General features: G+C 38.6%; 1 protein-coding gene across 2 annotated transcripts in view; it reads right to left on the bottom strand.

Moving 5' to 3' along the window:
* The window catches only part of Xpot (exportin for tRNA), a 35,332-nt gene that overhangs the window by 7,390 nt on the left and 12,947 nt on the right, over positions 1-14,995 (bottom strand). For both annotated transcript variants that reach the window (XM_004632126.2, XM_023716308.1), the window contains 13 exons: positions 14,260-14,298; positions 14,059-14,121; positions 11,944-12,068; positions 11,481-11,625; positions 11,224-11,343; positions 10,764-10,858; positions 9,664-9,733; positions 7,097-7,335; positions 4,997-5,282; positions 3,556-3,745; positions 2,939-3,055; positions 2,434-2,549; positions 1,711-1,758 (listed from right to left, as the gene is read on the bottom strand). In XM_004632126.2, the coding sequence (XP_004632183.1) occupies positions 1,711-1,758; positions 2,434-2,549; positions 2,939-3,055; positions 3,556-3,745; positions 4,997-5,282; positions 7,097-7,335; positions 9,664-9,733; positions 10,764-10,858; positions 11,224-11,343; positions 11,481-11,625; positions 11,944-12,068; positions 14,059-14,121; positions 14,260-14,298 (1,653 nt within the window). The remainder of the gene's footprint in view (positions 1-1,710; positions 1,759-2,433; positions 2,550-2,938; positions 3,056-3,555; positions 3,746-4,996; positions 5,283-7,096; positions 7,336-9,663; positions 9,734-10,763; positions 10,859-11,223; positions 11,344-11,480; positions 11,626-11,943; positions 12,069-14,058; positions 14,122-14,259; positions 14,299-14,995) is intronic.

Genomic DNA, 14,995 nt, shown 5'->3' with positions numbered 1-14,995 from the left:
AAAAAATCATTTTAAAATATATTGTTTGACTCAATTCTGTGTTTAAAATAGGACTTCTACTTACTTTCAAATTATAAATGCTGTTCTTAATATTTCTTTTCATTTTTAATCCTCTGTAACGCTCATATCCAACACTGTCCAACACGCTCTCCTAGGACTATCCTTCGCTTTCATAATACTTGTAACTCTTGGTTTTATTTCTAGGGTTCTCTTGACTGTTGCTTTAGCCCAAGCTTTCTACCTTGATCTTAGAAATTCTCACTCATTTCGACCACTTCACACCAACTGCCACCAAGGTCTCTCTCCAGAATCACCGTTCAGTTCTAGTTGGCCCACAACCATATTCCAAATAGCTAGTATATCTTTTCCCACTTAGAGATTCTAAATTATAAGCCTACTGTCTATTGACTTTCAAAAGTTTCATATTTAACACATGTTTTTTTCCCCTTGACCCTAGAGTCTGAGGCCAGAGGTGTTTTTTAAAGACAGGATTGCTGTAAGTTGCCCAGACTGCCCTTACACTTGGAATCTTCCTGCCTTAGCTTCCCTAGTAGCTGGGAATGTAAGCATGCACCACTATTTCTGGCTTAATGCAAGGATTTTAACCATCTGTCCCCGTTTTACTATTTAGCTATTACTTCTGCTAAAGAATTCTATTATTTCACACCAAATTCACCATGCAACATCAGACCTGTCTTCCCACACCCAACTAATTTTGCTTAGAATGCCAGCTCCTCTTCCTGACAGTTGAATCGGTGAATATTTGTCTTAAGATCTATCAAAAGAAGGTCTTTTTTCCTATAGCTTGCTTAGGTTACTCCCTTGGCAAAATTAAACCAATATTTTTTGCATAGTTCTTAAAGTCCTTAGCCCATTCAAAGCTACATATGCATTGGTTTCCCTTGATTCTGAGCTACACAAATATCAGAGATATTCATGTCCATATAGCTCTTTGGCTGCCCCCAAACACACACCTAATCATCCTAGCATGGGGCTGATCCTAACCATAACCTCAAGTGTAGAGAAAATTTGAAGATTTTTAAACTGAAAACCCTTCAAATCTCTCTCAGAATAAAAAATTCAAGCTCCAATGAGTGAAGGCAAAAGGAGTTCATGTTCTTAGTGGGGGAGGGGACGGGCAGGAGGGAACACACTGCTGCTGTTTACAGGACTGCAGCTATGAGGAAGTGCCAGTCCTGCGCTCGCTTTCTTGGATCTCAAAGAGGACAGAAATATGAAGTTCTGGTAAAGGTAAAAAAAAAAAAAAAAAAGTACCTTAGTTTTAAAATGTTGGCAACCAATCACATTATTTGAATGTACCCAGAATTACTTAGGATTTACCCAAACTGCTATAGCAATAAGGAAAAATGAACATTTTGAAGTAATGAGGTCTCTAATCATTTGTCACAGTACGAAACTGGATAAACACGCCTACCAGGAAGCTGGATCTTGAAATTCTGGTTAAGATTTTTCACGTCACTTGTCACACCAAAGCAGACACTGCACATTTGAGCCTTGTTACCCCAAACTTCAAGGACAGTAATGGCTACTGCTACTGCCCTGCTCCTGCCACTCAACCCCTTCTTACACACAAAAAATGCTTACACTGAAGTTAACCCTCTCGTATAAAAGATGAGCTAAACACAACTCAAATCCTAGCAAATGTCACGCACAAGACGAGCCCGCAGGAGCACAGATCACAAACCTTACCCGTTTGAGATGAATTGTTTTCAGTGTCACGGCACACTCAGATAGAGCCTGGGAAAGAAAGGTCAATTCTTGGTTACTGACGCAACTTTTATTTCCCTAGTGCTGGCTAGCAAAACAGGTCACTCACTGCACGTGACTGGTAAAGAGCAACTACTGGACATAAAATATTCTCTCACCAACATACTCTCCTCCATTAAAGATAAAATTCCAAACAATTGTCATACGGGAGAAGAAAGTGGCCATTTAAAACTCTTCATGGGGCTGGAGAGATGGCTCAGTGGTCTAAAGCACCTACTTGAAACAAGCTGGCAAAGCACAGGGACCGCGGGACCGCGGTTCAATCCTCCACCAGCACCACATGCCAGCCAGCCCCGCCCCCTGGTGGGCTGAGCTGACCACACACACACACAATAAATAAATGTAATAAATAAAAATAAATAAATAAATAAATTAATTAAAAAAAAAAAAAAAAAACTCTTCATGGCTAAGGAAAACCACTAATTTGAAGTAGGAAGACTAGAGATGTAGCTCACTGGTACAGTGCTTGCCAAGCATGGGAAGACCCTGGGTTTGATGCCCAGCAACCCAAATAAATTAATAAAGAAGTTACAACATAAAAGTCACTGAACTAAAAGAAACATAATAGAGTCAACCTGGTACTAAAGAAGAAAGTGTGACTACATGAGACCCACATAAGGCAAATGAAGATTCCTAAGTACTCACCAATACTGTTTGCGCATCTGCCAGGTCAAATGTTTGTTTTAAAGGGGCCAGGAAACATGCAGGAACAATGTGTTTATAAACAAAATCAGCAAATCCCACCGGTCCATCTTTACCTCCTGTTAAGAGAATTAAATTTTTCATCTTGTATACAAAAAAAATAACAAAAATACATATATATCTATCAGTCCATCACCATGGAAAATCAACTCCCAGTTCCTACCTGTTTGGGCTATGGTTCAATTTTACCTCTAAAATAAGTCTTATTAAACAGGTTGAAAAACAGAAGGTTAAAACAATTTATCAGGCTAAAGACAACAATATGCAATGTATTAATTATAGAAACTGTCCTACTACTTGGTTTTGAAACTGTCTCACTGCTATTTCTCAATAAAATTAATAATAAAAAACATTATCAGGCTAAAGGTGTAGCATAAAAGAGCAGTTATAAGGCCTTAGATTTGATCCCCAGCACTATCGATAAACAAAACAAGACAAATGATCTTACCCCAGAGTTCTACCAACTTTGAGAGGATGATAAAACATGTTTTCTGTGCAATCGGATCTGGATAGTCAACAGCTCCTTGGATAACGGTTACTAACACTTGTTCTACGTTCTCTGCGCCTGAAGACCAAAATGTGAGTTTAACTTCAAGCAGAACTAAACTCTCATTTCATACACAGTACCATGTCATAAAGCATTAGTAAGTAGGCACCTAAATGTCAAGAACTAAAGGCAGCCTTATCCTCAGGATTTCCTATGCAGTGGAATTCTCTTTGTTGTTCTATGAGATACTGTTTAATCTCAAAACAGCAAATTGACCAACGAGACTTAGACTGTGTTTCACTGACTCTGGAGAGTGATTGCTATACTACTGGTGACTAAAAAAAGGAATACTGATTTAGGAAAAAGGGAACTTGAATAAAAATTTATTTTACAGTACTAAGCCAAGCCAGAAAGTAACTGACTTCTGTCCTAAAAAAATTAGCAAACTGAAAAAAATAGCAAACTGTTTTATTAGAGGTCAACATGCAACTGTTCTGCATTTCCTCCAGCTCATCCTTGCCCAAACAGACAGATGCGCAAATGTGAAAGAGACTTAAGCAGCCAGGCCCTGCACTCACCTTGATTTGCTATCACCTCACTCATTCCGCTGCCTGTGACTGTCTGCAGGAAGGCAAAGTAGCTCCGCCGCAACATCTGCTTCTCCAGAGCCGCAGACTGGTCATTCTCTTCTGCTGGTCGGAGGAGCACTTCGAAAATTGCACGAAGCAGAGGCATGAACATCTGTTGTAAAAATGGGGAAACCTGGATCTGAAGATGAGAACCAGCCATTAGTACCACTGATTTGAGAAAACACAAAACTCAGAAAAAAGTCTTTATATAAAATGTTTCCTAGGAGTTTCTATTTAAGATTTACATAATGCAGAAAACATCGTTTAAGACAAATCTATATAACATACATTAATGAAGATCTCAAGATAATTAACTTTGATTCATTTCCTAACATTTAATTTAAAATAACAGCCACAATCAAAAGGTGCCATGAAGTAACTCCAAATTTAATTTTCCAAGCAATGAATTCTATTGCCAAGTTACATATCAATATACATGAAAAAAGAAAAAAATATATATACAGGACTGAACTTTCAGGTGTTTTATGCCCTTGGGCGAATCCCTTAACCTCACTGTGCCTCAATTTCCTCACCTAAAAGATAAATCTCCTATTTCCTAGGGTTACTATGGAAGTCAGAGTTACTGTACAAAAATATGACAGATTTTGGGCTCAGAAAGTATTATGTGTTCGCTATTTTTAATAGCCAGCTTACACCTGGCTTAAGTTGTTTTTTTTTTTTTTTTAAGGCAGGGTCTTACTATGTAGTTCAGACTAGCCACAAACTCAACAGTGATCCTTCTGCCTCCACCTCCCAAGTGCTGGGCTTACAGGTATGCACCACCATTCTCACCTAAACTTTTTTGTACATAAAACTGACTATAACACACTGAATTACTTTTAAACTGTTGCCTCAGCTACTACATTAGTGCTTATTTACCTGTTTAGAAAGGCCTCCACACTATTTTTCTTTGACTTTCTAAAATAGCAGTCTATTTCCTTCTGCTATATTCAGTAGATATGGATTTTTTGTTTGTTTGTTTTTGAGACAGGGTCCTGCTATGTCATACAGGCTGGCCTTGAACTGGCAGTGATCTTGACTCAGCCTCTCGAATGCTGAGCTTACAGCCATGCATAGGACACCATGCCTGACTGCTCAGGAGGTTTTTATTAAAACATCTAGTAAGACGGACTTGTGTGTCAAAAAAGTGTTAGACATTGGAGACAAAAGGAACTCACTAAGAAAAAAAATCTGCGGGCCAGGGAGATAGCTCAGTAGAATAAGCTCCTGCCTGGCAAGTGCAGGGTCCTGAGTTCAATCCTCAGTATAAAAAAAAAAAAAAGAAAAAAAATCTGCACAATGAAGACATGACTGAAAATAAATACATCTAATCTTTAAATCAGAAAAAAATGATTAAACCAGGTGAGAGAGCTCTATAAATATGTGGTACCTTAAATTTGGCTGTAATCTGGTTGATAAGGGGAATGAACTCCTGGAGGTCTTTTGCTTCACAATCTTTGAGCATATGTTCTGAGGCAGAAGGAATGAATGGAAGAACTTCCTCCTCCAGGCAAATAATCATTCGATGAAGAAAAGTTCGAACTCCACTTCTGAGAATATCCTTTTGCAAGGGACAACTTAGGGCTGGCAAGAAGGTCTGTAAGCAATCCAGGTAAACTTCGGAACAGCCACACTGTTTCACAGTCTGCTTGTTGCTGAAAGCTTTGCTGGTTCGACTATTTAAGCAAAATTCAGACAACTAGAGTTAACTTTTATTGTAAAAGTATTATGGGTGGGCCAGGGAGATAGCTCAGTAGAACAAGCACTTGCTTGGCAAGCACAAAGTCCTGAGTTCAACACCTGGTACTGCAAAAAAATAAAATAAAAGTTTTATGGGTATTTTAAAGCAATGTGCATGTGCACGTATGTGCACACACACACATGTGCACACACACGCACACATACTGACAGATTTAAGAAGTTAATCATCTCCATCATTGTCACTTCTATCCTTTGGTATGATGATTATGTATAAACTATTGCTGCCGGTCGTTGTTCCAGAATAAAAGGATGAAATTAAATGAACGAGATAGTTAACACAACCTGTGTCTAACCTGTTTTACTAAAGTCCTGATAAAGGACACAGAAAAGAAAAAAAATCTATTCACTATACCTAAGTTGTACTAGGCAACCTACAAAATATCCACTAAATTTAATTATTTATTTATTTATTTTTTGATTTTGCAGAACCGGGAATTGAACTTAGGTCCTTGCGCTTGCCAGGGATGCGCTTATTCCACCGAGCCAGCTCTCCGGCCCAAATTCACTAAATTTAGAAAACAATTTCCACAATCTTTTTATATAACCTTTCTAAGACAGAACTCTTGCTCTGAATTATTCAGTAGAACAATTTCTCCGTAACTTTCAATTAATAATCACTGTAACTTTCATGTTAGTACCGTTTGCCAATAAAAGGCTCAGGTAGAAACAGTTAAGAATAAGTTTTAAGACCTTCTCTTTAAGGTACCAAGACCAATCTAAATTAGCTCCTTAAATACATAATCACTTTGTGCCAAAGAAGCCAAAAGAAGGGTTAAAAATTCAGCCTGTGGTCTAAAGCAAAAATGTAGAATCATGTATGATCCTATTACCTTCCTTAGCCAAATTTTTTAACTTATTTGATTTAGAAGAGAAAGATCTACAAGGAGATTATGGGGCCAAAGAGGAAAGTAATCGATGATGTAGAGCGTGCCTAAGGAGAGTCACATGGAGAGAAAACATTCTCTCAGGCTTTCACAGAGAGCAAATTGGCCAAGCATTGGCTGTGACTCATCCACATGGCTGACACTGACAAAGGTTCTACAATCTGAGGTTACAGGACCTCAGGATAAATCCTGAGAGGATTTGACTGACCTTATCAGATACAAAAGCTACCACTCTTGGTGCATAGGTCTTGCTTTATCTTGGTCTTAACCATCCAGCAGAAAATTATAAAAACAAAGTATAAGAAGTAAAGCCATGCTGTTATGTTGAGCTGTAGGGGACTCAGGTCAACAATTTCTGACACTGTCAATCAAGCAGAAGACCCAATACTATTATGGACTACTGGACTCTTTTGGAATGTATTTTACTGAATTAACACACCTATAATATTCAAATGACGGAACTAAACAAAAAAGGGGATACAGATAAATGTCCATTTTGTATCTGTGTATTAAAAATGGTTGGGATAGTTACATTCTCTTAATGAATAGAGGAATTTGTTCTAATAGTGTCTGTAAATAGGATAATGTCTGCATCCTGTATAGCAAATAACCACTAGGAAGAGAGTATGCAATGTGTTAACTGTTGAAACTGTCCTACCAATTTGATTTGAAGCTGTCTCATTGCTATTTGTTTCTCAATAAAATTATGGAGAAAAAATAAAGAGAAAGATCTAGACAATTTTCTGAATAATCCAGCTTTGGAAACGTATGTGTGCCCACCCTAAAAGATCCAGGTAAGTGGCCATGTGCAGACACAATCCCTCTAGAGCAGCAAGCATGCTCACCTGGCAAATCCAACAGCATGGTTCAGACAGTCTGCCAGAGATGCCTGTCTTTCTTCATCTTGTGCCAGCATTAATTTTTCTAACAGAATTTTAAACTTTTCCATTAGTGGAGTCAATAGATTCCTCATTAATATTTGCTTCCTATCTGCTGGGTATTCACTATTGACAATAAGCACTCCAGCTGTCTCATAAATAAATAGTTGATCATCGCTGCTCAACAAGGACTGGTATCCATTCTCCTAGGATGAAATTAAGTCTTATTTAGCTCCTCTTAATCAGAATGACCACAATAGGAACAGAAGATTTAATGTATCACATCAATTCACAGATCAAGTACTTATAAAACCAAATTCTCTGCCACAACCATGTAACAGAAAAGAAGCTTTTTTCATTTGCATTTAGTACAGGGTCTCATTACAGATCAGACTCATAGTGATTGTCCTGTTTTCAGCCTCCCAAGCACAGGGATTACAGGCGTGTGACACTACGCCGTCTCAATCACCCACTCAGCTTACCCCACGGCCAGGGCCAGCACGGCAGGCCAGAGGAAACTGTTCTAATTGTAATCCTGGCTTAGAGGTGTGTGGCTCAGCAGTAGAATGTGTGCTTTGCATCCCAAAACCCTGTGTTCAATACCCAGCCTTGAAAAATCGCTAGCTTTGATAAAGACTTTGCAAGTCATTAAATATAAAGTAACTGTTTGCTCTTTTAGTTATGTCCTTTTTTAAAATCTTACTCGTAACTTATGAGGTTAAACATGAGGCATTACATTAAAATGCTTTGTTGGTACAAAAGCCACCACAGGTGGAGATTTCCAAGTGTTCAAAGCTCACACAATACATATACACACACAAGTATAATACCAGTTACTTTAGAAAAAGATGAAAACTAAGACTTTAAATAAAAAAACTTCATTCATAATGGTCACACATACAATACCCTGCTAAAATTCTATTATCAGATTTTGTTAATTTTTACATTTACACACTTTGAGAGGACAAGAGGAAATGGAAAAATGAGAGGCCACTCTAGATCCAAACCTAAAATTCTCAGTTAAGATTATAGTTGGTAAGGGGCCGGGGAGATGGCTCAGTGGAATAAGCGCTTCCCTGGCAAGCGCAAGGGCCTGAGTTCAATCCCCGGTTCCGAAAAAGAAAAAAAAAAAAAAAAAAGATTATAGTTGGCAAGATGGTATAAGCCTGTAATCTCAGCAGGGAGACTGAGGCAGGAAGATGGGAGGTTTGAATCCACCTGGGGAACTTAGTGAAACCCTGTCTCAAACTAAGTAAGAAGGGCTACAGATGTAATAGTGCCAAAGCCCTGGGTTCAATACCCAGAAAAACATACACATACACATGCATGCACATGTGCTTGTGCACATGCAACCACGCAACCACACACACACACACACACACACACAAAGTGTAGCTTTAACACAGATAAATGATAAGTTTATTATAAAGAACTCTCCATCACTGAAAAAGAAACATCCATACTGAAAAGCAATGAACACATCATTAAGTGCCTGGCAGGACTTATCTCTGCTCTGAAGTTGAGAACACAGAGCTATAAGGCACTCTAAAAGTGATCAATATTTTAAGAAAGCAATCTAAATCAGGTGTTTTTATGTAGTAAAGAAGGATAACACATACAGTGAAAATCCACATGGAAAATTTCCAGTATGTGTAAGATAACAGGACTCCTTGAATGCCTATGTGTTGCATGGGTCAGCGCAACCTGTCAAGGAAAACTAGCACAAAGTGGGTGAGGTACTTTACAACAGGTTTTGGTTGTATGTAGGTAGCACTAAATTAACCACATAATTCACTAAGAAATATTCGTGCAGTGATGTTACAGACCTTTCCAACCTAACAGTGATATTTATTTCAAAGAACAAAAGTTGATTTTGTATTTGACATTTTTAGATGACAACTCTTAAGAACCACGTTCATTAAATGTCAGGAGTTTGCTTTACGCAAAAATATGTAGAAGGCAAAATGTACTTACAAATATCTCACATTCTTCTAGTGAAATGGAAACCAACTAGCATGTAAGTATTTTTGACCTAAGCCTGAAGATATATAGGAAAACTTCCATGTAATAGCAGTAGCTAAGAATAAGACCATAGTAGTACTAAATTCAGAATTTAGATTTTCTTTTCTATAAAATATTTCAACATTAACAGTACAGAGAAATTACACTGTCAAATTCTCAATACTGCCAAATTTATTATCAACTCCTGATTCCTCTCCATTATTGTATTTATCATAGCAAAATAATTTTGATTTTTTGAGACAGGGTCTCACTATGGAGTTCAAGCTGGCCTTGCACTCACTTTTGTAGTCCAGACTGGCCTCCAATTCACAGAGATCCTCCTGCCTCAGCCTCCCAAGTGCTAGGACAACAGGCATGTACCACTTTTAGAGTGCAAAAGAATTCTGGTAAACAGAAGCAAATAAACTTGGTACCTACAGCTATCCCCACTGCAAGTTTCAAGAAACAAAATATGTACAAAGACAAAAGCTTATGATACATGTGGCTTCAATATTTTAGAAAAAGATACTTACTGGTGGAGAAAGGACCAATAAATCTTGTATTCTATTCAAAATATCTTCAATGAAAGGATTCATTTGTTTACTGAATAAATGTAAAAAGGAAAATCATTAAGTAAATAACGGTCCTCAAAAAATTGCTAAAATGCCAAATCCCTCTTAGAGAACTAAAGAGAAGTTCAGTCTTGCATTAACCATATCTGATCAAGACTATGATTAACTTTTAAAAATTATCTCTATCTACTCTATAGTGACATACTGTCAAGACTACTGACAATCTTATATTCACACCAAAAAAAGGGGGAAAAAAAATGGTACTAGTAAAAAATACTATAAAAAAGGTTAAAAATGCATTTTCAAGGAATATTTTTGGGAATTGTTATATAACTAAGGGCCAGCAAAATAGCTCAGCAGACAAAGCACCTGCTTTGGCAAGTGCTGAGACCAGCGTTTGAGCCCCAGTCCTGCTTGCCCCATGGGCCCTGCCCCTGTGGTACACTGAGCCAGTGACAAAGTCCAGGCATGGTGGTGCATGCCTGTAATCCCAGCACTGAGGAGGGTGACAACAGGAGGATCACCACGAGTCTGATCCTGTAGTAAGACCCTGTACCAAATACACAAATTAAAAAAAAAAAAAAAAAGTTTTGTAACTAGCAAATGCCACAAATGACAGGGGTCATCCATCGGACATATACAGACAGGAGCTGAGAGCATAGCTCACATGCATGAAACCCTGGGTTCAAGCCTAGCATCAAACACTAACATGTATGCAAACACACCACCTGTTAGGCTGAGCCAAGTATCTGAGTAATGAGCAAGAACCTATGTCAAAACCTAAAGAGAAGGCCAGGCGCAGTGGTTCATGCTTATAATCCCAGCACTTGGATGGCTGAGGCAGGATTGTCTTGAGTTCAAGGCCAGCCTGAAGTACGGACAGAGACGCTGTCTCAAAAACACCAAACCAAAGCAACCAAAAAAACCCAGTAAAGTATATCTAGTAAAGCATGCCTTAGAATAGGAAGAACCAAATCTATGCAAGGCTTGAGGGAAGGAATTTATATATCTACTTTATAGATAAAAAACCAAAACTTAAACAGTTGAAGTTTCATACTTACTTGAGAGACTTGACAAATCTAGAGAACAGGTATGCAGTTCTACTCCGTACTTTAGCACTAGAATGCCGCAGACCCCGGTGATCTAAGAAAGCCATCTAAAGAAACAGACACTTATTATTCCTGCACGTGCTCAAGGCCTTCACTCACTCTTACACTGCATTTGTGTTCACATCAAATTTTTTTTTTTTTTTCAGAACCGGAGATTGAACTCAGGGAAGCACTTTTTCTACTGAGCCATTTCCCTGACTCCTTCACATCAAATTTTATTTCTTAGACTCTTTTATTTCAAGGCAGAGACCAGAAATACACAAGTAATTTTATACTCCACCCAAATAGGCTCTTTTGGACTTATTTTAAACAATAAAGTTTTAACTCTAAGAAAAGTAATATGGGACAGAAAGAACATTATCTGATCAGCTGAACTATATGGAAAATAATCCAGAGAAAAGCATATACTTACTAGTACATTTGGAATGTGTTGAGGTTCAACCGTGAAAAACTTTTCATATCTAACAACAGTTTCAAAGAATTCCAGCATCACAGATGTATGCTGATAGGAACTGACTCCTGACGTTACCAGCTGAAGTGAAAATGAAACCTGTTAGTACAACATCAAAGCCCCAGTATAAACAATAAGAAGCTCTATCAACTAAGAAACTTCCATTAGCGTATAGTAAAAACATTATTTTCAAAATAAATCATCTTTAGTATACTTACAGTTCGCATCATGTCCTGCAAAGCGCTAGCTTTCGAAACGTCACCTGAGAAGTGTGCACCGTGAGACACTGGAAGAGCTTCTGCCAGCATATACAGCAATCTGATCGCTACTTCAACTTCCATAAACCGTGTAGTCTGCCAATTCCTACCAAGGGGCAAACATGTCAGTGACTCCTGAACACAAACATTTTACACACTAGCACACACATACAAAAGCCTCTGATGATCAAAAATTCTACTATTCTTTAATTTTGCCAAGCAACATGATTTGTATCACAAAAGAAGACTGGGTAAGTTATGAAGAAAAAGTACACTGTTTCCAGAGATACACATAAGTACTACGGATTAAGAAGTCACAAAATGACTAAGTCATCACAAATCTGATGAGAGAGGGTATAATAAGTTACACCCTCATCAGAGCATGGAAGAAGCAGGCTCATCACAAAGGCAGGAGCAAACTTACTGAAGTGTAGAACTAAAAACTCTGCGAACAGAAGCTAGCAGTAACTCTGGTGACACTTGAGCAAGTCTGTCCAACAACAACTTCAGCTGTTTTCTATATTCTACAAACATGGCTTCGTCTTCACCCTATGGTACAGGTTAAAATACCTGTTAAATTTTTGTAAGGACCTTAAATTTCATATACATTGTTCATTTTCTGTGCTTTTGTGCATTTATAAAATTCATACTTTTGTCATCAATATTTATGCAAAAATAATCACTATACCTAGTAGTTTTTCCCCTCTTGCTCACAAATAAGTATTTCTCAACGCAGCCCTAGCTCTCAAAAGCCTAGCGCGTAAAGCTTTCAGTGTAAGAAAGTGGATGGCAGGGTAAAACCAAAATAGGTTCACACCAGACTAAAGCCTTCGGCATCTTGATTACTCTACTTTAACTAAAAAAAGTGGTAATAGAGCCAGCCAGATAGCTCAACAGACTAAAGTGCCTGCTTACACAGATGCAGGAGCCAGGATTTGATCCCTGTCACCACAAGCCCTGAGGGCGCGCTGAGACAGCAATTGAGACTAGGCATGGTGGCACATGCCTGTAATCCCAGACTTGGGAGGCTCAGAACAAAAGGGAGGATCACTAGGAGTCCAATCTGTGTACTGAGACCTTGTAGACCCTGTACTAAATATACATTTTTAAAAAACATGGTAATAATATTGTATGATATAAGGGGCCAGGGAGATGGCTCAGTAGGATAAGCGCTTGACTGGCAAACGCAAGGATCTGAGTTCAATCCCCGGTTCCGCAAAAAAAAAAAAAAAAAAAAAAATTGTATGATATAAGATGCCTGGCAGTGTAGATCATAATCACAGCTACTCTTTATTGTCCAGAGCTTTTGAATGCTTGAGGTGGGAATGGGGTATTTTAGCTCATACCCAAACAGGACATGCTGTGACTGAGTCCCCAGGAAGCACCCAACAACACTGTGCTTCACAGGAAACTGACCTTCCCACATCTCTGGATAAGACTTGTACCTAAACAAGTCCAGACAGCTGAGCATTCTGGCACATGCCTGTAACCCTAGCACTAGGAAACTGAGGCAGAAGAATCACCATGAGCTTGAGTCCGGCCTGGGCTACTGTACAACACAGTGAGACCCAGTATCAAAAAAAAAAAAAAAACGCCAGGGGTACAGCTCAGCAGACTAAGTGCCACCCTGCCAAGTACAGGGCCTCAAATTCAATCTCCAGTACCAAAAACAAAAAACACCTCATCCAGACAAGTCTCATTCCTTCTCTCTACATCCAGACCTGACAACTTGAGGCCTAGTGACTCAGCCTCAATTCATCATTCTTATTAAATATAAAGTGACACACGACTACCAAACAACATCGTCAGTATTTTACTAAGTGTTTTCCCCCTTGGCAGCACTGGGACAGAACTCAGGGCTCTGTGGATGCTAGGTAAGCATTCTACCATTGATCTACATCACCATTCTTACAAAGCTGTTTTTCTGTTTAAAAGGAACTAAACTTAGGGCCTTCCCATTGAGTTATAGCCCAGCTCTTTACTTGAGAGAGGGTTTTTTGTTTTTTTTTAAATGCATTTGGTATAGGGTCTCACTACACAGCTCCTACTTGTAGTGATCCTTCTGTTTTCAGCCTCCCTAGCATCAGGATTCCAGGCACAGACTACCACACCCTCCTCGGTGGCTGGCTCATCACACTGGACTGTGGCCTGCACAGGTCCCTAATGCTTGCCTAAGCAGGTACTTAGTCTGCTGAGCCATCTCGCTGGCCCTCGAGACAGGGTCTTGCTATTTTGCTCAAGACTGAGTTGAATTTGTGATGTGCCTGCTTCAGCTTCCCCGAATGCTGGGAGTACATGGGTCACCATTCTTGGCTCCTACAGAGTGTTTTTAAAATGCTTATAAAGGGGGAGGGGGAGAATGAAAGATGATAGACTAAGAGGCTTCCATTAATTTTACCCAAAGTTAATGTCAATATAAACAAGACTGACTTTCAAATACTTCTAAAGGGTCCCCAAATAACAAAAACTTGAACTATTAATTTGATATAAATAAACAATAAAACCAAAGCTGGTTTCTCTTTGATGCACAAATTCTTACCTCATTTTCAAAGTTGTATTCTTCATCGTAAGTCAGTTTTTTCATAACAGCCAACATGATTGCCTAAAATTAAAAATAAAATAGCTTTTTATCAGCCTCCTTTAATTTGATATAATTTGAAATTAAGCTACATTTCAAGGCAGATTCCAGACAAAGAGACTATCATAGATTTAAAGAAGCATTAAAAAAAAAGACAATTACCTCTACATTAGCCTTTTGTTGATCTGAGAGCACCGTAAGCTGTAAAAAAGTAAGCAATAATATATGAGGCTTCCTGATGTTATTTTCTAATTTAGTAAGATCCTCTGAAACATACATATAAATTTCTGGAGAGGGGTCTGGTAGCACTTAATCTAGGATCTTCTAGTACATAAAAAACACCTAGGCAGACCTATAGATGTGATTTTAAAATTACTTAGAATGTATTTACTAAAGAAGCAGGTTCCGTAAAACAGGAAGGGATGGCCTCCTGTTGCTTTTAAGCAGAGCAAAACAAGTAGCCTATAAATCCATTTAAGAGATACACAGTGAAATTACCACTAGTAATCATACCATGACTAAAATTTAATTTCTTTTTTTTTTTTTTTTTTGTCTTTTGGAGACAGAGCCTGGCTATGCAGTTTTGGCTGGCCTTGAGCTCATTTTGTAGCCAAGGTGGTCTCAAACTTGCAACAATCCTCCTGCCTCTGCCTCCGAGTGCTGGGATTACAGGTGTGCACCACATGGCTAATTTTTTTTTTTTTTTTTTTGGTATTTAGGATAGGGTATACAAGGTCTCACTGCGCAGATCAGACCTGTAGTAATCCTCTTTTTTACAGCCTACCAAGTGCTGGGATTATACACACCCAGTCTCAACTGCCCGTCTCAGCGTGCCCTGGGGGGGCAGGGGCAGCAGAGCAGGCCCAAAATTTCTTTCTTTCTTTCTTTTTTTTTTTTT

The sequence above is a fragment of the Octodon degus genome, unplaced genomic scaffold, assembly GCF_000260255.1.
Source record: "Octodon degus isolate 3935 unplaced genomic scaffold, OctDeg1.0 scaffold00047, whole genome shotgun sequence".
Taxonomy (NCBI): Eukaryota; Metazoa; Chordata; class Mammalia; order Rodentia; family Octodontidae; genus Octodon; species Octodon degus.
Note: the sequence above shows the minus strand (reverse complement) of the source record. Positions and strands in the feature narration are given on the sequence as shown.